The sequence below is a fragment of the Harmonia axyridis genome, chromosome 4 (assembly GCF_914767665.1).
Source record: "Harmonia axyridis chromosome 4, icHarAxyr1.1, whole genome shotgun sequence".
Lineage (NCBI taxonomy): Eukaryota > Metazoa > Arthropoda > Insecta > Coleoptera > Coccinellidae > Harmonia > Harmonia axyridis.
Window position 1 is genome coordinate 46,270,675 of NC_059504.1, and position 23,025 is coordinate 46,293,699.

General features: G+C 36.9%; 1 protein-coding gene across 2 annotated transcripts in view; it reads right to left on the bottom strand.

Moving 5' to 3' along the window:
* The window catches only part of LOC123679165 (serine/threonine-protein phosphatase 2A regulatory subunit B'' subunit beta), a 71,041-nt gene that overhangs the window by 44,900 nt on the left and 3,116 nt on the right, over positions 1-23,025 (bottom strand). For both annotated transcript variants that reach the window (XM_045616590.1, XM_045616591.1), the window contains exon 2: positions 6,966-7,239. In XM_045616590.1, coding sequence (XP_045472546.1) covers positions 6,966-7,129 — 164 coding nt within the window. In that variant the 5' untranslated portion in view covers positions 7,130-7,239. The remainder of the gene's footprint in view (positions 1-6,965; positions 7,240-23,025) is intronic.

A 23,025-nucleotide genomic window follows, 5' to 3' on the forward strand; every position in this document is an offset into this window, starting at 1 on the left:
GTGATTGATTAATGGTATCGAAGAGAAAAATGTCAAAGAATAACGCACGTGCTTTTTATAACATATTTCGGTCTATTATTTTCATTGATAATTCTTTGCTAAATAGAAAAACAGAAGCGTCGAAAAACAAATTTATATAAAAAACGTAAAAATTTGAAAATTGGAGCAAAATGAAATATTATTTTTCTATGTCAGTATCGTAATGAGTTCATTACAGTACTAAAAACAGTGCTGTAATGAACTCATTACAGCATTGTTTTCAGTTATATTTTTCGTTTCGTGGTTGTCTACACTGCCTTTCGATACAATCAAATTTGAACACACGTCAATTTTCAATATAACTTAATTTAGATATAGTAAGATGATTTGCAACATTATTCCCAATTTCTCATAATTCTGGTGGTGTTAAATCGATTTCGTCAGACATAATTCACGAATTCAATGTGCAATTATAAATTATTTCGAAATTCAAAACGTACATTTAAAATTCAAATTCCGTGATCTGTCAATTTTCAAAACAGTCACACCAACTGCCAAAATACAATACAAAAGTCACTAGGATGTATAATCGGAATTTTTCATTGAATTTCTTCAATATTCCACAAAACTTGGCATTATATAACTAGAATATACTATTATACACAATTGTCTTTTCTTCATCGGTAATAAAATTAGACACAAAAATTAAAGATCAAAGAGATTTCAAAATGATGGTTGTCACCAGCTGATCCAATATCGAACAATTCACACCCAAAAATGATTTTTTTCTGTCTGGTGTACAGCCGCCAAAATGTTCTATTACATAAGAAAGTTCAGCAATTATCATTAAGATTTATATTATTCATCTTCAGTCATTCGTTCACAATCGCAACTCATCTGGACACAGTTTCCTTTGATAAATTAATAATGCAAGAGAAACCCGACTTCACTGGATAGGTGAGCTTGAGTCTAGACAACACCTACTTTGTTCTCCTAATACTGTGCCAAGTGACTGTCACATTATTTCTTTTAGTAGATACCTAATTGTCTGAGCAACGTACTGTTGAAGTCTGCTAATAATTTGGATTATCCTAATATATGAGAATCAGTCTCATATAGTCTAAGCCTTAGCCTTCTTATAATCCCTTAGACTCTAAGGGATTATAATTTAAACGTATTTGTAAACTTAACGTAATCGAAATATTAGTCGATTTGTGTCTGCATCGTAAAGTTATTTTCGATTACATGTCAGCTTATGAGCCCAATTCTCGTCAATTGCGGGAAGATTTAATTATCTGCTTCAATATGAAGAAATCTGCGGCTGAGGTTCATCGAATGCTCTCAAATACCTATGGTGAGGCTGCTTTTAGTGTAATAAAGTGCCGAGAGTGATTTTAACGCTTCAAGAACGGTGATTTTGACGTCGAAGACCAGCATGGCGGTGGAAGAGAGGTTTTAGAAGATGCAGAATTGAAGACATTACTGAATCAAGATTCGTATCAAGCCCAACAAGAATTGGCAGGATCATTGGGAGTGACGCCACAAGCCTTTTCAAAAAGCCTGAAAGTTATGGGAATGATTCAAAAACACTGAAATTGGGTCCCGTACGAAATAAAGCCGAGAGATGGTGAACGGCGTTTGTTCGCTTGTGAACAGCTGTTTGCAAGGCAAAGACGAAAGGGATTCCTGCGTCGCATTGTGACTAGAGTAACAAAAATCACAATAATCCCAAGCGCAGAAAATCATGGGGATTTCCCGGCCATGCTTCTACGTCGACGGCCAAACCCCATATTCATGGTGCATGCTCAGTATTCGGTGGGACCAGCTCAGTGTAGTGTATTATGAGTTGTTAAAACCGACTGAAACAATCGTAGGCGATCGTTATCGACGCAATTAATGCATTTGACCGAGCATTGAACAACAAACGGCCGCAATACAACGAGAGACACGATAAAGTGATTTTACAGCATGACAGCGCACGTTACGAAAGTGGTCAAGATATACTTGGAAAATTTGAAATGGGAAGTCCTACTCCACCCGCCGTATTCTCCAGACGTTGCTCTCTCGGACTATCACTTGTTTCGTCCATAGCACACTGCCTGGCTGACCAGCACTTTCGTTCTTATGGGTTCATTAAGATAATCCCAAGCGCAGAAAATCCACGTCGACGGCCGAAACGAATATTCACGGTATTTGGTGGTACCAGCTCGGAGTAGTGTATTATGAGTTGTTAAAACCGGCTGAAACATTCACAGGCGTTCGTTATCGAACGTAATTAATGCGTTTGAGCCGAGCATTGACAGACCAACGGCTGCAATACTGATTTTACAGCATAACAATGCTGGACCTCATGTTGCGAAAGTAGTCAACATACAAGGAAACGTTGAAATGGGAAGTCCTACCCCACCTGCCGTATTATACAGACGTTGATCCCTCGGAATATCACTTATTTCTATCAGGTCTTATGAAGAAGTAAAAAATTGGATCGATTCGTGGATCGCTTCAAAAGATGACCAGTTTTTTCAACAAAGGATATGTACGCTACCCGAAAGATGGGAGAAAGTAGTGGCCAGCGATGGATAATACTTTGAATCATAAATGTATAACCAATTTTTTACAAAAAAAAGCCTCGAATTTCGGGAAGAAACGGCGGAAGCAGAGTTATAAGTTTGATTTTGGAGCTATAAAACGGATTAACCTCTATTAGTAGGTCATGCTATGATGAGAACTTTCGCTGAGTTATAGTATATTTCCAGTTTGTTTAAATAAAGGTTAACCAAAACCGCGTAAACATTATTGGATATAATTGAAAGCAATTAGCCGCAATACAAAAAACTCGTACTTCGAAAGAAAGGTGTGGGTTTTGTGGCTAACCGAATAGCTCAATCGTCCAAAATAACCATATACAAGCATTCTAATCACGTACTTTCATCTCGCACCGAAAAAACACCGATAAAACATAATTAAAACGTTCTCGTCAAAGGTGAATCTCCAAAAATACCGGTCGACAACATCGAATCAATCATCGCCACCAATTAAATGCCTTTCGAATCCCCTTAACGAAACCTATCACCGAGTGAAACGCAGGCGAAAGGTCAATCCACCCGACGAAAAATCTCTACGCGAAAAAAAACGCCTCTAACGCCCACGCAAAGGCGAAATTTACGAGCGACTCGAACGCCAGGCGATCTCGCGCCCAATTAGCGAAAGTACCCGGGCGTGTGTAGCGGCATGGGCGCGATAGCACGAGCGGCACGTCGCTTCGTGGGGCGCGCGCCTTACTCGATAATTAGGCACTGGTGACTGGATCGTTATTCACTTCACAACGTGGTGAATAAGCTGCCACGCAAAAGTTGTGAATATTGTAAAGGGTGGGGTAAAACGCAGTCGATAGTTTTATCGGATAGGCATGGTGGTTGAGATTCATACCTAGAATACGTAACATTCAGTGTCAAAGCTCAACTTCTCAAGCGATAAATATTCCAGCTGGTGTTCCACAAGGATCAGTGCTCGGTCCAATACTTTTCAACACTTTTTATATAACGGATTGTTTTGAAACCGCATGACAGATTTCGATAGTTGTTGCCTATGGTTTGTCAGTTGAGAATGTGAAACTATATTGACATTTCTGTAAGATTTGGTAATTCATCAGGAATCGCCAGAACAACTCAAAATTGTGGACATTTTCTTTGAAGAAATAAATCTGTTCGCGAAGTTCATAGAGTACTTCGAGCTGTGTGGAGCTGGCATCTCCAAATTCGATTTTTTTTAGTTTCTGTGGGTGGACAAATGCAGATCTACTATAGACAAACGATCGAGAAATTTTGGTATCAGAATTCGCATTTGGGGGTGCCAATTTTACACTTTCCGAAATTTCGAATGATCGATATTTTGGTTTCTGTGGTTGGACAAATGAAGTTATTGGGTGGACAAAAGTGGACTAACGTTGGACAAACGATTTATGTCATTTTGAACTCTTTTTACAATTTGGTGGTGCTGCTCAGAAAATGAACGGAAAAGAGGTCTTTTCTCATATTTCTCGAACGGTACCTAGACAAATGAAAAAAAAATCGCATTTGGGGGTGCCAGCTTCACACCGCTAGTCCATTTAACGGTCAACATAATCGGACTAACTGGCCATCTCGTTCGTACTACCTAACGCCTCTCGATTACTTTTTATTGGGCTATGTTAAGTCATTGGTTAATGACAACAAACCAGCAGCTCTTGAAGCATTGGATGCCATAACGCCAGATTTATTGGAAAAAGTAGTGAAAAATTGGACTAATCGAATGAACTATATGTAACTTGTAGCCGCAGCGGACATATGCCGGAAATCATAATAAAAAAATAAATGGAATTATCTACCAGATTAATAAATCATTTCAACAGTGTTTCTGTCTTGTATCATTATTTAAAGTTCTCATGCTTAAGCACCCATGGCGACATACAAGAACATTCTAACAACAAAACTACACCTTTAACCGACGATGCAGCAACTTGACTAGGCCCAAGCATTTCTCTTTTGAGATGAAAAGGAAATAATTTTGAATGAATATAGAATAGAGTTCAGTAGAATCTTTGGCGGTTTTCCAGGTTCAAATATTCTGCAATTCTTTTCGATAAACCAACTCTACCAAATGACAACTTATATGTACATATTTACTTTCAGTGCACTAAACGGAAAAGAAGATATTTTGTAATCGAATCATTGATATGAAAGTTGATATTTACGGAGAGATATAATGAGAAATAATTTCAACATCACACTTACAAGTGTGTTCAACTACTTTTCGGTATACTGTCGTGTTAGCTACAATTAAGTTGATGATTGACCGTCGGACTATTGCGTTCAACCCGAGGTTCAACCTAAAAGCTTTTAAGACAAGATTAACTTACCAATAGTAGGGAGAAAAACTTAGAATTTCGCAAAAAATTCCAAAAGCACATGCACGTTCGAACGGAAACATAGGCTTGGAAATTCAGGAGACAACTGCGAGAATTATTGGCTTAATAAAATTCTGAATGCGGTTGTTATCTATTTCAGCGGTCAGCGATTAGGAAATTATTCTCTGTTATATTTGACCGATCGAATAACGTCAGACACTGCTAGAAAATCTCACTTATCCATCGAAATGTGTAGATGGGAATCATATAATTGTCAAATACTTATCTACTCACATTGTATTTTGAATATTCATAAGGATATCCAACAGAAATGATTATAAAAGAAAATAAAGGCAACACTATGCATTTTTTTGCCATTTCTTATGTCATTTGCGGTTGAACCTCGGGTTGAACCATGGAAAAGTTTGAGGATCGACAACGTTTAGAAATTGTTAAAAGGTAACTTGCAAAATACCTCAAAGCTGTAGTAGGATCGAGATGGCTTAGACCCCAGTAGAAGTAGCAGAACCACTTCAGAATTTTCTATTTTTTTCCGGCTATAATTCAAGGCTAATTTATTACTATATTGAATAAAATGTCGCTCTTCAATGGACTAGTTTTCATTTTTTTGTTAAGGGTCAACTCTAGAAATTTAAGTAAAATGAAACAAAAATGTGGAAGAATCATTGAAATATCTCTAGAAATGAAAAAGTTATGGGACTTTGAAGTGCGCTTGGAAGAATAATTTCATAGTACGTGTAAGTGGCGTGACGTCACACACTAGACGACTGGTATTCGCAGAGTGCTTACGAATTCATTGGTGTACAATCACTTGTGTCGTTCGTGTCGTGTTTTGTTCGTTACATGATGGCTAAAATAACTTACTATATACATACATATAAATTACTTTTTTTTCTTTTTACTCCTCACATAAATATGTTTTGCCATTGATAGACTTCAACAACCAGTACTCAACTACAAACTGTTTATGAAACGTTTTTTAAATAAATCATCGTTATAAGTTGAACCATGATGGAGCAAACTCAAAAGTAGATACTTACTTGAAAAGTTTAACTTCTTTTATTTCAGCACTGACATAAGATGGATTTGAAGAAAAAAACTCCATCACTGCGAATATATCTATTTTAGGCAAATTGTCACTTTGTCCTTTCACGAAGCCTTCTTCCATTATGGTGACATAAAAACAAAACTCGAGTTAAAACTACACTGTACAACTACAAACGGCGCGAGAGCCTTGGCGCGGCTAAGTATTTAAACGTAATTTATGGTGTAGCGATCACAGGAAAGTGCCGTGACGTCACAGACCAAAGACGTTCCGCGCTAAAATACTTAAATTTAAATAATAATAATTTATTAAATTTGTGAACGTATAGTCAAGTGTTTTTATTTATTTATTAATAACGATGTTTCACCAAGTGTTGAGCGAGAGATCTATTTCTTTAAATAATCTATTTCTCAGTCATTTATTGATGGATTTTCAAAATTTTTTCACTGATTTATCAGTTTTGCTCTATATCTTGATTCTATCGTGTTAAATATAGTATTATCAACATCACTAAACTAGTCCATTGTGGGAATAATGTCGGGTTCTGCTAACCTTACATTAAGCTAGCAGAACCAAGAAGCTGATGGATTTTTTATGGACAATCTGATCACACCATAATTTTACAGTCATTTTAAATTTTAAGCTCTATTCAAGCTCATTTAGCGCCCTCTTTCTTCATATATCAGATATCATGGGTTCTTCTAGATCATGAAATATTTGATTGCAACATAATTTTTTGCCTGTTTAAGGACTTAGTTTTATTTATTTATATTTATTTATTTATTTCCAGTATGGAGTACATACAGGTAATTTAATACCCAGAAAATGTGTTCACAGAGTAACAAAAATAAATTAGCAGATGTGTACAATAAAATAAGTTTCATAATAACTCGGTAGTCTGAAATCAGGTAATAGGGTAATGAATTAGCCTAAATTTATGACCAGAAAAAATGTAGTTCTGCTAGCTTTACTGGGGAATGGTTCAGTTGGTCCTTCGAGCCGGATCGCGGCCAGTAACGGAACGGTTTTACTCACCCCAATTTCGTGGTGTCTCCAACGCCGTGACAAGAGATGAGGTCCGCGGGTCCGAGACCTCTGGCCTTCCAGTTCTGATAGATGGCCTCGGCCTGGTCGGAGATCTGCTTCGCGATAGCCGCGATGTCCTCGTCCGGATCACGACGTCTCGCCGTCGTGGTCATTGCGACGCCCAGACGCTACGGCCCTCCGCCTAGAGATCAACGACGTTTCGCCGCCGTACGGGACGCACTCTTCAGGAGACGCGTCCTCCAGATCATCTTCGTCGGAAGAACTGAAACAAAAAATATTTGATATTTTCTGGATTGATTTTCCTGGAAAATTAAGATAAACATCTTCCTGTTTTTCATTTTTTGAATTAGGTTCACAACCCATTTTTCCATCGTTGAATGTTCACCTGAATATTTCGGCACAAAATGCGATAGACTCTCCTATGCAATTTTCAACCTTAAGCTGGTTTCCTTCAGATTTATTTTGACTTGCAACAAGTGGGGAAACTTTTCTCGCGAGTGTGGAAGTTTGTTGCACGAGCCTGAAAGGCGAGTGCCGCAAACACACGATCGAGAAGAGAGCTTTCTCCACATGTTGCACACTATACTTTTCCTACAACTTCACAAATTACAATAATTCAAGTAATGGACTTGATTCGAATCAATTTGTTTATTTGTTGATGTGTTTATTTATGGCGTTTCCATAGAAACAACTCGAAAGCCGAATTTCATTGGTCAAACAAGCGAGGTGTGGGCAAAGTGGCGTGAGAAATAATATTTCTCACAGTATGAGCAATACATAGTTTTGAAATTGAGTAAACTTAGAAGAATTCGCTACTTATCATAGCAGTTGTAGGAAAAATATAGTGTGCAACATGTGGGGATCTTTTTCTGACTCGTATGTTGCACAAACTTCCACACTTCTGAGAAAAGTTGGACTTTCCCCACTTGATACACAATATTCTATTTCCTAACAAGTGTGGAAAGTGGTACTTTTCCGCACGAAACTGTCGTTGGTCAAGCAGTTGAATGCGGGAATAGTATACAGGGTGATTCACTGAGGCACTGATCTTTCTCCCTAAAATATTTTCAGATCACTACAACTTCCGGTTATACCGGAAACATACTACTATTTCCTTATTTCAAATGACAAACCCAGTATATTATTGTGTCATTAGATAGCTTTTCTCATGACAATTTCAGCAATATGCCATGGTAACCTTGGGTAAAAACTCAACGATTCATGAATTTTCATGAGCAGAAAAAATTTCTTTCGGAAAAACTTTTTTACGTAGTATTATAAAACTGTTTGCAGTTTGTATCAAAAATTTACAGGGTGTTTATAAGAAGATCCATACACTTGGACATCGAAACTCAAGATTTTCAAATTAGAATCTATATTTTTTATTATTTTAGTCAATGATACGTACAAAAATAGTGGGAAAAGAAATAACAGGGCCTCCTCACTGTATGGAAACTGACTCTTTGTGACTAAAAATGAGTGTGGAAAAAGAGTTAAAGCGCAAGCTTGTAGAAAAAAGTATATTTCAAGAGAAATCATTGGATATTCATTTCATTGTAAATAAGAAGGTTTGCGATGGAAAATGATGTCAGCCAAATGGCCGCCACAGTTACGATTGCAGTACTTCAACCTCTTCATGAAATTTTTCAAGACCAAGCTGAATTCGCACATTAGTGGCTGTATTTTCCCGACAACTTTACGAATTCTTCCATTTAAGTTCTTGAATCGATTGTGAAGCATTGGCATAAACCTCATCTTTCACGTAGCCCCAAAGGAAAAAGTCTAAATATGTCAAATCGCACGATCTCGACGGACAATTGTGATCACCTCGTCGAGAAATAACACGGCCAGGAAACCTTTCCTGCAGAATTGTTTCGTTGCATGTGTGTGGCAAGTAGCGTCGTCTTTGCGAAAATAAACGTCGTCCACAGCAAAATACATTATGTCTTTTGTAGAACGCCTAGTTCCCAAGACGAGGAATCGACAAACCTGGGTTTCCGTCAAAAATACGGGGTTCAGCTGCAATATATATTTTCTGTTGTTCTTGTGTGACGCATAAAGTTTCGATTCTTAATAATAATAATAAGTCGACTTTATTTAATGAAATATGTACAAAGACATATCGTCGGCTAAGAGTGTAAATCTGCTATGTCCATAATGAACAATTTCACAGGAGACCAAAAAAACCGTACAGTAGAGTTTTATAATAATAATAATAAGAGAGTTTATTCATGAAAATATATTCAATAGAGTTTCTCGAATGTATTTTCATGAATAAACTCTCTTATTATTATTATTATTATAACACTGTACTGTACGGTTTTTTTGGTCTCCTGTGAAATTGTTCATTATGGACATTGCAGATTTACACTCTTAGCCGACGATATGATATGTTTAGATGTTGGACTAACCATGCCGAGGCGGAGTTTAGTCAAAAACTATTCTTAAACTCAACCTCGTATGGCTGCCATTTCTTCACACCACTAACATCTCAACAGCTCAAATTTTTCCACTAGTTTCAATATTGCCGACTGAGGAGGTGTTTCGCGACGACCAAAAGTGTTTTAGTTTTGCGAACTGTAACTGCAACATTTCCACTTTTTCTTGAGTAAATTTCAACAATATAAATGCGTTATTGGAACTTTATCGTTCCATTTTTAGTAATGGCATTACTTTATTCTGTCAATTGTCAAAAGATGACTGCTTAAAAAGTGAAACCTCTCGATCACTTTCATTATTAGAAATTAAAGCATATCAACCACATTAATATTTCCTATAGGTAGAAACAAATTCGACGACAAGCGCACAATTTTTTTTTTTCGAGAAGGAAATAATAATGAACGACAACAACACGTTTAGTTAGACGAAAATGCTCAACAGAGATCGCGTCATTGGCGTCGACTTCACCGAACCGTGTTTTCACTAGGTACGACCCACGCGCGCCTGATGTCAATTCTATTATTTCCAGACGCAAGCGAAATCGCGAACATTCCTTTCCGCATATTTATAGTTTTTGTCGAAAATCGCTACCAGATTTGAATGCTTTGCATTCCACGGCTAGCCGCGATCGAAAGATATATTTGTTCTATTCTAAAAATTGTTTTGACGGATTTCTTATCGGACTAATCTTAATTGGTATGGAGATTGAACTACCAGTCACTTTGGTTTGGTTTGGGAAGAATATGAATGCCTACCGCACTAGTATTATTAATGAGTAACTATTCTTCTTCATTTATTCGAACAATAATGATGAGTGCATTTCAGAAGTATTTGATGACGTCAGAACGTCAATTGTGAACAAATGAGTTGATGAAATCCATCTGAAAGCTGATTAATAACAATAATAACAATATTTATCGATCCTGTGAGAAATTATATGATTAGGACAAGTCATATGATTAAAATAAAATCGCACTCCAACTGTTTTATGATTCAAGAGTTGAAATATAAATAAAGGATCTGATTTTCATTGGATATTAAGAACATTCTTCATTTCCATTGAATTAGGGAAATTGCTCAATGGTCTCGTCGACTTCACATTTTTTACTTTTGGAGTCAGAACTAAGAAAAATAGGAGTATCAATTATTATTTGACATAAGAAAACATTGTCATTCTTTAACTTAAACCACATGTTTATAAAGCACTAATAATTATTGGGAACAGCTTGTCGCTAAAGATAAAAGTGGATCTAGCATCAGACGACATCTCAAATATATAGATAGAAGTGAAATACCTTTTATCTTGTACTTCATCTTTCGTCGGCATCCAATCAATTTTGGGTTAAACACAATTTTTATGACATATATTAACCAGTCGGAGGGAGTATGATGAAATGAAAATTCGAGAAAGTAGAAGGCAAAAAATCAAACAAAAAAAAGACGAACAATTTCACTAAGTACGTCTTTTGATTGTCACTCCACTACGATTACATATGTCCACATTCTCCTCCTTTTTTCGTTCCTTTTCACTTTTAACTTTTTCCATAGTTCATCAGGGTGATTCACCGCGATGGCAAACTAATTATAATTTTGTGTAATTTTTATTTTATAATCTCTACAGCTTCCAGTTAGACCGGAAACGGACTACTACTCCCTTTTTCCAAATGGCACACCCAGTATATTATTGCATCATAGATAACTTTTTTGATGGTTATTTTAGCAATATGTCATACCTTGGGTAAAAACTCAAGGTTTCATGAGTAAATAGGATTCTTATGAAAAAATGGTGGCGACAAGGAAATTTTTTCGAATTTTTCGGGAAAATCTTTTTCATTTTAAATTCTGCAAATACATAGTATTTTGAGACTGTTTGCAGTTTGGATAAAAAAAGTACATGGTGTTTATAAGAAGTCATTTCCACAAGATTTTTTCAATTAGAACTTATATTTTTTATTATTTCAGTCGATTTTACTTACCAAAATAGTGTAGGTAATAGGAAGAATTTCAAATAAGAAAAACTGCAATTTCTACCTGTATAGAGTAGTCTGTGGCTTCCGGAAAACACTAAAATTCGATGTTTGGATAACTGAATTTCATGAATTATAACGAATTTTCCGTTGAATTCGTTACGATCCTTGAAATGTCAAATTTAGTTATCCAAACATCGAATCTCAGTTTCTTTTCTCGTTTTCCGGAAGTCACAGACTACTCCACATATTTAGAAATCGCGGTTTTTCCTCATTTAAAGTTTATCCTCGATAACTCTTAAAGTATTCATTTTAGGTATAAGGTTTGCTTAAGTAACTCCTACTCTTTTTATACGTAGACTGGACTGATATAATAAAAAATATCTATAGGTTCTAATTTGAAAATCTTGAGTTTTGATGAATTTGAGTTGTTCATGATCTTCTTATTAACACGCTGTATACATTTTTCGTCCAAATCGCAAAACATGTTTATAATACTTCGTATTTGCTGAATCGAAAATGATGGAGGTTTTTTCGAAAAATTTTTTTCTGCGGAGATATTAAAAAAAATGAGTCCTCGTCGCCACCATTTTTTCCATAAGAATCCCATTAACTCATGAATCGTTGAGTTTTTACCAAAGTAAAAATTGTCATCCAAAAAGCTGTTCAATGATGCAAAATATACTGGGTGTGCCATTTGAAATAACGAAGTAGTAGTCTGTTCCCGGTATAACCGAAAGTTATAGATATCTGAAAATATTTTAGGGAGAAAGATCATTGTCTCAAACTCCAACAAGCAAATTTTCGGCACAAATTTGTGATCAGTTTTCTGTAAGCGTCTAATAGGCCATCGCGGTGAATCACCCTGCATGATGTGGCTATTCTATTGATTTTGTGTACTGACATCAGACTCACTTCCTATTCAGGTCTCACTTCAAGACTGTGGCCTTCCAAAACTATGTTGTGTATTGTAAACAGTCGCCACTTCGACCCAGTCGCCGTCTCGACCGAAACCGTTGTGTGTGTCAGTACCCTTACAAGATAATCAAACGAAAGATACTGTTGCATGAATTTTTATGGTTGCTTTGTCGGTTTATAAAGGGTGTTTCCTAAACATGCGGCAAAAATTCAGGGGGTTGTTCCTTGGACTATTTTAAGCATGTCTTGTCCTTGGATGATTTTTGAAAAACCTCTTTGTTTCGAAGATACAGGGCGAACAAAATTTTTCATATTTTTAAAATTAATAATAGTTTAAATAAAAATGCGTACCGCACTATGTTTACTAAGTAGGTACAATTTATTTTTAAATTTGTTTAACAACATTCCAATTACTAAAAACCCTTAGATTATTTCCTATGGGGCATCTAAAATCATTAGTTTATACCACTCCAGTAGAAAATGTGGAAGACTTGCGAAATCGGATCATTGCTGGGTGTAACTTAATAAGAAATGATCCTGGTGTTTTTGAAAGGGTTCGGCAGTCAATGAGGAGAAGATTGGATGCTTGTATGCTGGCTAGAGGTGGTCATTTTCAACAGTTTTTGTAGGTTGAGTTGAATTTTCATGTAATTTTTCATAATAAAATGTTATTATCTGAAATTTTGTTTCCCCTATATCTTCGAAACAAATAGGTTTTTCAAAAATCATCAAAGAACAAAATATTCATAGAATAGTCCAAGGAACAACCCCCTGAATTTTTGCCGCATGTTTAGGAAACACCCTGTATAACAAAGATGTCACGCAATTGATCTACCGCCCTCATGACTTTATTAGGCTCTCAATAGCTGTCGACAGGAATACACAAATTTCCCTCTTCCATCTGTGGGCCATTTCCTACCGGAACGCGCGTCATAAAACACCGAAACGTCATTACTGCACCCTCTCCCCTCCTATATTCTAAGTGAAACACGCTTCATTTCTACCGTGATTCAGGGCAATACCGGAAACTCCACTGTGACACTCATTCTTCGAAATTAAAGCAATCATCCACGTCGACATTTCTAACGGGTGTTTTTTTTCGAGGTATATAACTTTAAGTTGGCATTACTGTTCAAGATGGCAACCGATTTAACAGCTGTCAAGTGATTTATTCTCAGTTTGGTTTGGCAATTCATCATGAATAGAATCACGCCTGAACAACGCTTACAAATAGTGCAATTTCATTTCGAAAATAATGGTTCTGTACGGAATACGTATCGCGCACTACGTCCTTTTTATTTTGTTTAGCGATGAAGCGCACTTCTGGTTAAATGGCTACGTCAACAAACAAAACTGCCGCATTTGGATTGAAGCTAATCCTCAAGTGTATGTCGAAACACCGTTACATCCAGAAAAACTGACTGTTTGATACGCTTTATGGGCTGGTGGAATCATTGGTCCGTACTTCTTCAAAAACGATGATGGCCAGAACGTTATAGTCAATGGTGATCGGTATAGAGCCATGATTACTAACTTTTTCATTCCTGAAATGAACAACCATGATGTCCAGGAGCTGTGGTTCCAACAAGACGGCGCAACATGTCACACAGCTCGTGCCACAATCGATTTATTGAAAGACACGTTTGGTGGCCGTTTAATTTCACGTTTTGAACCTGTGAATTGGCCTCCAAAATCTTGTGATTTAACATCGCTAGACTACTTTCTGTGGGGCTATGTAAAGTCATTGGTCTATGCGGATAAGCCACAAACCCTTGACCATTTGGAAGACAACATTCGCCGTGTTATTGCCGATATACGGCCACAAAAGTTGAAAAAAGTCATCGAAAATTGGACGTCCATTGGCAGTCATATGCCAGAAATCATATTTAAAATGTAATGCCACAAGATTATCTTGCGGATAAATAAAATTCATGTCAATCGAATAATCCATCGTTTGTTTTATTGTAATTTAAAGTTCTATAGCTCTAAAAAAAACACCCTTTATATGTACACGCAAATCCGAAGACAATTCCTGGATCACCTTTAATTGACAAAAAAATTATGTCTTCACGAGCAAGATACAAATTTCCGCTCCATTTCTACCAAGATTTAGGGTAGTAGCGAAAACGCCACTGTGGCAGCGCCAGGGGACCCGAGGCGGCGGTAATCGAAATTGAAAGTTGGGGGCGGATAAAATCCATCGAGGGATTGGTTGTCGAGTTATCCCTCGTCAAAAACTGATGGAATTTATGGTTGAGCGGAGAAATTGATACGGGTCTCGGAGATATCGTCAATTTTCATTGGAGAATATGGAACGCGTTGGTTTTTTCATCGATAGTAGATTTACCGGTGCTGCGGGCATTTACCAATCAACTGAATCGAGAAAAATTGGAACTCGATAAGTTTGAGCGTATTTTATAAGGAAACGCTATACAGCGTGCCAAAAAGGCAACGCAACAAGTCCATCATTGTTTTATGGAGAAATATTGGGTAAAATCCTGGCACCGCTGATTTTATTTTCAAAAGTTATGCATTTTTCAATTTGATACTTCTCACCGTAACTATCGAACTATCTACCCTGAGATCTACCCAATTAACCTTTTTTTCCAAATGGACATATATGGATTGTGATTTACAGGGTGGTCCAACGAAAACTTAACTCCTCGATTTTCCCATTTTTCGCTTCTTTCATCCCCGTAACTTCAACCCCATAATGGGGGTATCGAGCTCTATATTTCGCTTCAAAATATCCATCGATAATGAAATAACAGCAAAAATAGTGAAAAGGAATAGGTTAGGTTAGTGAAAAGAAATGTGGAATTTATCTCGAAAATATTATTCGTATCTGACACATTTCAAAGGTATTTCGTAGTTAGTACACTTTCATTATTTCACCTGTCATTTCGTTAGATAAGATCTTAAAAATTGGATATACTGTTTTTTCATTGATACATTAGGAAAAAATTTACAATTTGTAATTGGAGAGTACTGAAATCAGGCCATAATTATTCTACCAATAATTATTCAGAAAAATCCTCCCAGTCGTCGATTTCTATTTTGAAAATTAAGTAAATCCATACATTTTTGAAGTTGAACGAGGGCTCAAAAGCTCCTGATATTCTCCTTAAATTTCTATTATTCTAATGCTATTGATAAGAAATTTATCACTAAGCTTGAAATTGATATTAGATATGCACACAAAATTTCAACTAGATCGAGTGTATTGCCACTGAAATATTGATTGGTTAGAGTACTTCTGTAACAATTGAACTAATATTAGTACTTCAGACTTGAGTTACTTCGTAACAGCTGAAGATGGGGGATTGTTCAGTTCCAGCAGCGGAAATTCAAATTATATAATTCTTCGCACCATTAACAATGATGAAATGCCTTCTTTCAGAGACGAGTCGTTTAAGTTTGCCCTAAAAGGGCTCATCAGGAAACAATTCCTTTTACACGTAACTATTTTAGGAACACTACAAAGAATGGCATTGAAACAAAAATAAATAGTTAGTGTCTGAGTATAGGGTGTTGGGGATGAATCTACCCATCAACAAAATTAAAATGTTTCACCACAATATTTTTAATGAAGCATGTATGACCCTTTCTTGATGTATTTACTACTGACCCTTGTTTTTTTTTCCAGGGATTCTATGGGACCAAAATTGAACTGATATTGCCGAGGATATAGATCATACTGATATGATCATGTGCAATCCAGCAATAAAAGTTTTGTGAAACCCACCAAAAGGTAAACGTCACCTGTTGAAAGATAATACAGAAGATTTGTACACAGAATCTAAAAACTTGGGTAAACTTAGGAGAAGGTAGACCATGGTTACTATGAAAAGAAGTCGGTAGGATCCGAGGAAGGATCAAACGCTGAAAGATCGTAAATCGCAACTATTTTGAAGAAAAAATCGAATTTTATCGATTTTTTTTCAATTAGTGCCTCTGAACGTTTCAGCCAAACTGTGGAACCCACCAGAAAGGAAACTCCATCAGTCTAACGATAATGCAGACAACATTCAGCTGATGAGCATGAAGCTCTGAACCGAATGATCCAATAATACGTATAGATGAGACCTTGGGCTATCGTGTAGTGCAGAGCATTGACTCCAACATAAAAGAGAGAGTTTTAGCCTCCTGCCACGTGACTATAAAGGAGAAGTTTGGATTGCAACCAATAAGCAAACATCATACGTTTCACTCTTATATTACAGTTGATTGATTGCTGTCTCTATCTACGCACTACATCTACATATTTATTTATTTACATATATGTACAACTGCCAAAACTCTATCAGCTGAAAATATGGGCATAATAAAGGCTGAAAAGAGGTTAAGTTGATCTGAAAGATTTGCAGGTTCTTATTATGAAGCCCATTAGCCTGTTACATTTCCTCACTGTATTGGAGATGTGCTCTTTAAAAGTCATCTTGGAATAGAATAAAATGCCTTAATCTTTCACAGAGGATACCCTACACAAAATGAAGTCGCCAAAGGAGTAGTCAGTAAAATCAGTATGAGACATTTCGTCAATCTGGTCGCCATTTTTCTGAAGTTTGGATCTTTGCATATTATGATTCATATATGTTCTCATTTTGAAATAGAGTCAGTTTATCAATGGATTCGATTTGAAACGAGTTTTTTGAAAATGCCAAGACGTAGATTAACCAACGCTGAGACTAATAGGGCTATCGGAATGCTACAGGGTGGCCTAACTCAGGTTGTTGTAGCGGGAAGGCTCCTAGTCAGCCAAAATGTGATATCTCGACTTTGGAATAGGTTCAGGGAGACAGGTTCCGTGTTGGAAAGACCAAGACTTGGTGGGCGACGAAAACCAGACCTGCTCAGGATCATTTCATCACCGTTTCGGCGAGAAGAAACCCTACATCTACGTGTAGAATTCTACGGAATACTCTTCAAAATGCAGATGGGGTCCAAGTTTCCATCGAAACCATCAGACGATGTTTGAGAGAGGTGAATCTAGGTTCCATTAACACGTGATCATAAGCGTCAAAGACTGGAATGGGCAAGGCAAAATATCAATTGGAACGATCATTGGCGTAGTGTCCTTTTCACTGATTAATCCAGACATGGACGATTTTCAGATTCTCTCGAAGAATAAGGGTATGGACAATCCCACGCATTACCCGTAATCGTCGCTATGTCCAAGAAGTCCATCCATTTCGTGGGGGTAGTGTTATGGTATGGGCCGGGATATGTTCCAACGGGCGCACAGCTCCACACATTTGTCCTGGGAATATGAGGGGATATGATAGGGAGCATGTCATTGACAATGTTGTGCCAAATTTTCACGCTGCTATTGGTTAAACTTTTCAATTTCTAGACGATAACGCTAGACCGCACCGTGCAGTTGAGAATGCGCGCGAGAAGCTTGGTATTCCACATTTACCAATACCTCAGCACGCACCAGATTTTAATTGCATAGAACATGCATGGGATATGCTCCAAAGAAGATTAGATAATCATCAACCTACCCCATAATCCTTGAATGATCTGAGAGAGCTTCTGCCCCGTTTATGGAACCAAATTCCTCAAAAAATGTTCAACAACCTCGTGTGTAGTATGCAAAGAAGATGGCAAGCTGTTATTGATGCCCGTGGAGGCCATACATTGTATTGATAGTCTTAAAATGCTTGAATTCTCTGAGAATAAAATTTCGTTATTTTACTCAATTTTTAACCACCCTGTATACGCTGGAGACCTACAGGCTAAAATTAATTTTATTTCCTGCAACTTGAAATCATATTACTTAATATGAATTTTCATCACAAAATTCTCATTCAAACTATATTTTTTTGCAATTTAAGTCAATATCCCTAACTCATGTGGAGCAGTTACTTATGAGATCCTCGTTTGAACCAAACTAGGTTTCTATGGCCAGAGGTGATGTTGCTGGTTTCGCGTCACTTTCTAGCAAGGCATCGTTGGGTTCACAAATCATCCCAGAATGTGTTCAGATTCACCTCTAAACGATGGTGAGAGAGGGTGTGCCTTGGGCAAAGATCGCTGAATAGCTCAACTGATGAGTCCACCAGCGATCTCGAGACGAAACACCCTAATCTCTTGAGAGAGGACGCACCTCAGACATTTGGCTCAAGCTCGCCAAAGTAACTCCAAATATCTGATCGCCATTGAAAACATAGTACAGAAAACACTGACCCGATAAAGCTTCGAACCAAACAAGGTTAGTAACTCCACACATCCTCGTTGGAGAACCTTTCCTACCGTGATCTCTGATTGACACGCGATGGGATACACCCCCAAAGTTCATCGTCACCCCATCAAAATAGATAGCTATCCCGGTTTGTAATAGAACCATATTCACAATAATCCGATCTAGCCTCCTGGGAACGAGCACGCGATCGTCCCATGCGTGTGTAATCCCAGATCAACAACATCCTCTACACGCCCGAAATCGGGTTACCGAAAAAAAAAAATTACAGGCACGAAAGCGATGTTGCCATCACCTACGTGAGATAGGACGGATGTTCGTCGGATGTCCGACAAGCGATTTCCGGAAATAGAATATATGTTGTTTTTTATGTATACAGGATGTGAAACGACGTACAGTTCCTCGACGGAGACGAATGTTGCTTTTGTTTGTATGCGAAGGTGTGTGTTACACAACTTGAGGTGAAAAAATGAACATTCCCGTCTATTCTTTTAGATAATTCCGCTTGGAACACGTTTAAGTTCAAGTTCGCATGCAGATTTTTCACTTCATTCAAAGTTCTGATGTCTAAACTTTCCGATTTGTAAAATGCAAAAAGTGAATGCAAAAATAGATTGTCTGTAATACACACGATGCCATATATCCCTTTCTAGAAGCAATTTTCTTTCGGAAACGAAAAAACACGAATAAATAATAAAAGAATGCTAGAAAGTTTTGGTTTTTCTCCTTTCGGTTTATGCCATTATAAATACTGAGTGAGGTTTAAGTGAGGAAAGCCTCTTTTATCTCGGTAGAGGATCGCACAATTTTTAAAACGGTTGTTTTTTTTTCGTTTTTTTTAAGTTAGCATTACTGTTCAAGATGGAGACTGATTTAACAGCTGTCAAGAGATTTATTCTCAGTTTGGTTTGGCAATTCATCATGAATAGATTCACGCCTGAACAACGCTAGCAAATAGTGCAATTTTATTTCGAAAATAATGGTTCTGTGCGGAATACGTATCGCACACTACCATTTTATTTTGTTTAGCGATGAAGCGCACTTCTGGTTGAATGGCTACGTCAACAAACAAAACTGCCGCATTTGGAGTGAAGCTAATCCTCAAGTGTATGTCGAACCACCTTTACATCCAGAAAAACTGACTGCTTGGTGCGCTTTATGGGCTGGTGGAATCATTGGTCCGTACTTCTTCAAAAACGATGATGGCCAGAACGCTACAGTCAATGGTGATCGGTATAGAGCCATGATTACTAACTTTTTCATTCCTGAATTGAACAACCATGATGTCCAGGAACTGTGGTTCCAACAAGACGGCGCAACATGTCACACAGCTCGTGCCACAATCGATTTATTGAAAGACACGTTTGGTGACCGCCTAATTTCACGTTTTGGACCTCTGAATTGGCCTCCAAGATCTTGTGATTTAACACCGCTAGACTACTTTCTGTGGGGCTATGTAAAGTCATTGGTCTATGCGGATAAGCCACAAACCCTTGACCATTTGGAAGACAACATTCGCCGTGTTATTGCCGATATACGGCCACAAATGTTGGAAAATGTCATCGAAAATTGGACGTCCAGATTGGACTACATCCGAGCCAGCCGTGGCGGTCATATGCCAGAAATCATATTTAAAATGTAATGCCACAAGATTATCCTGCGGAAAAATAAAATTCATGTCAATCGAATAATCCATCATTGTTTTATTGCAATTTAAAGTTCTATAGCTCTAAAAAAAAACACCCTTTATATATCATTCAATATATTATTTATTCATAACGATATAGTGAAATTGTGGATTTGAAAATATATTACAATCTGACAACGTAATCTAACCATGTTGGGGACATGTAAAAATTACCTATACTCCCTCTATCTATGTTTAGTACTCTATGGTTATACCACACTGAACATCAATCTTCAATTTGAGTCTAAAGTTCTACTGTTCTACATCAAAAATGAAATTTACTAAGGATTTTACATGCTCATATTATAATGAACCTCGTAATGAACCATTATGTGAAACTCGCAGTGTTTGAAAAAACACCATGCCTAACGTAATTTGTGACAATTTCAGAGATGATTACAACAATTTTCCTCGAACAATAACAAATGTTATTGTTCGCAATAAAAGAGCAATAAAATCGTATCCGTTATCGACCATTCAAATTCGAAAATCCGATGTTATAATTGAGTGGACGAACGAATGATAATCATCAATCGTACAATTTTTTCATTTTGACAAAGAGCTAAGCTTTAAATTGCCGAAATGAAATTTCATCAAGGGAGATTCAAACGGCATTTTGCGTCAAAGAACACGTCGTTAACGCTTTTGCTAACGTGGGCAGAAGGTACCAGAGGTCCGATCTAATAGTAGAATGGTCGAAAATAGAAACGAAAAGAGTAACGACTGTTTGTCTGTTCTTGGACGTGTACATAGGAAGAAGTTCATCGTCCTCGACTGGTCCGATTTCAAACATCAATGAAAACATATGTGTGGTCGCCAAGGGCGCAATTGGCACATGAATGAACGAGCGCTCACAGCAAATCAGTTCACATCTGTGCTTTCCTGATTTTCTTGAATTTTCTATGCTTCTGATGACGCTACTATCAACACGAAATTTCGTTTAAAGTTTTAAATTATTATTATTCTTTATACAGGATGGTCCAGATTTTAGTTCAACAACTTTGGCGTCGGATAGAATAACTATTCTCATGAAGAAAAATTCCTATGAACAAATATCCCAACAAGCTTCGTTTACGAGGTACAGAATGTAAAAGTTTGGAAAAAAATCAGTTTTTCACTTATAACTCTAGTATTATTACATTCATAATTTTGATTTTCAGGTAATTAGTCTAGATCGAGGTCTAGAAAATGTAATGTTCCGAATAAGGTAAGTGTCTCTGACCAATATTATCCATTGGCGTAGATATAAGGGTGCGATGATCATTTTCTTATTGAAAATCTACATCAGTCTTTTTTTCTAGAAACAGTTCCACTAAAAAAAGGTCGACTAAATTTTGTTCATAGAATGCGCCATTTTCGAGATACCCAATGGAGTACAAAGCCAACATTATCCACGAAAATCTACAAAAATTAATTTTTCAAATTTTTCCATTAGTGATAAATGAAAGTATAAAAATAAGTGTAGTGTATTATAACGCTTCAAGATGGGATTCAGTTGAGCGTTTCTAAATTACGCTCAAACAATAAAAAAATTTTGTGATTATGTATTTTTTATACACAATTAAAAAAATTGAAAATGATATGCATTGTGTTAGTTTTTAAGTGAAATGTTATTCATGATAAACGTCTTCCAAAAATTCTCTCATTTTATGAATTATTGGCAGTTAAATTCTGTAGTGATGGCTACCTACCTATATTTCAAGATAGAAAAAGTATTAATTCATACTATCAGAGTTTGATTTGTGGAGAACTGAATTTTCGAAGTTATTCCATCATTCATAACGATTAATTAGGAGATTTCTTTCTGTACCATGTGGAAGGTATATCAGAGAGTAATGCGGAAAAACATCCAATCTCCTGTTACAATTTGAACAATTTGTCGATAGGTACTTTCAATTAACCAGCAACAAAGATGAAATCACCTGATGGAACCCACGTCAGCATAGATTCCTATTGACGTTTACAACATTCTAATTTCATACACGTCTTTCAAAGTCATCTACTCAATACGTTCAATAAACGGAGTGCTTGGTTGAATTTTATCACATGATTCGTTATGCTCATCTATCGACACATCGAAAGGAAAACAAGTTGAACCAAATTATTGCAAGTTTTTATAGACACTTAATGTGATCTTGGGAAATTGCACTCTTCAGTCCCCCCTCGAAATATTTTTAAAATCAGAGACTGAAACTTTGGTACTTTCCGATCAATACCATGTGTCATCATTTGTTGGGGTAGTTATCCTCCTTATTTTGAGCACATTATATTGTTATCTCTAATTCTATCAACACCTAAGTCTCTCGCTGAATTCCTGGTCTTCAATAATAAATTAATATCATTGCTGTCCTCACTTGATAAAGCGATATATGTAGTTACAAAATCATGAACCCCGTAATTTTGTTGTTGCATATTTCATTATGACATAAAGGGTGTTTTTTTAGAGCTATAGAATTTTAAATTGCAATAAAACAACGATGGATTATTCGATTGACATGAATTTTATTTTTCAGCAACATAATCTTGTGGCATTAAATTTCAAATATGATTTCTGGCATATGACCGCCACGGCTGGCTCGGATGTAGTCCAATCTGGACGTCCAATTTTTGATGACTTTTTCCAACATTTGTGGCCGTATATCGGCAATAACACGGCGAATGTTGTCTTCCGAATGGTCAAGGGTTTGTGGCTTATCCGCATATAGACCAATGACTTTACATAGCCCCACAGGAAGTAGTCTAGCGGTGTTAAATCACAAGATCTTGGAGGCCAATTCACAGGTCCAAAACGTAAAATTAGGCGGTCACCAAACGTGTCTTTCAATAAATCGATTG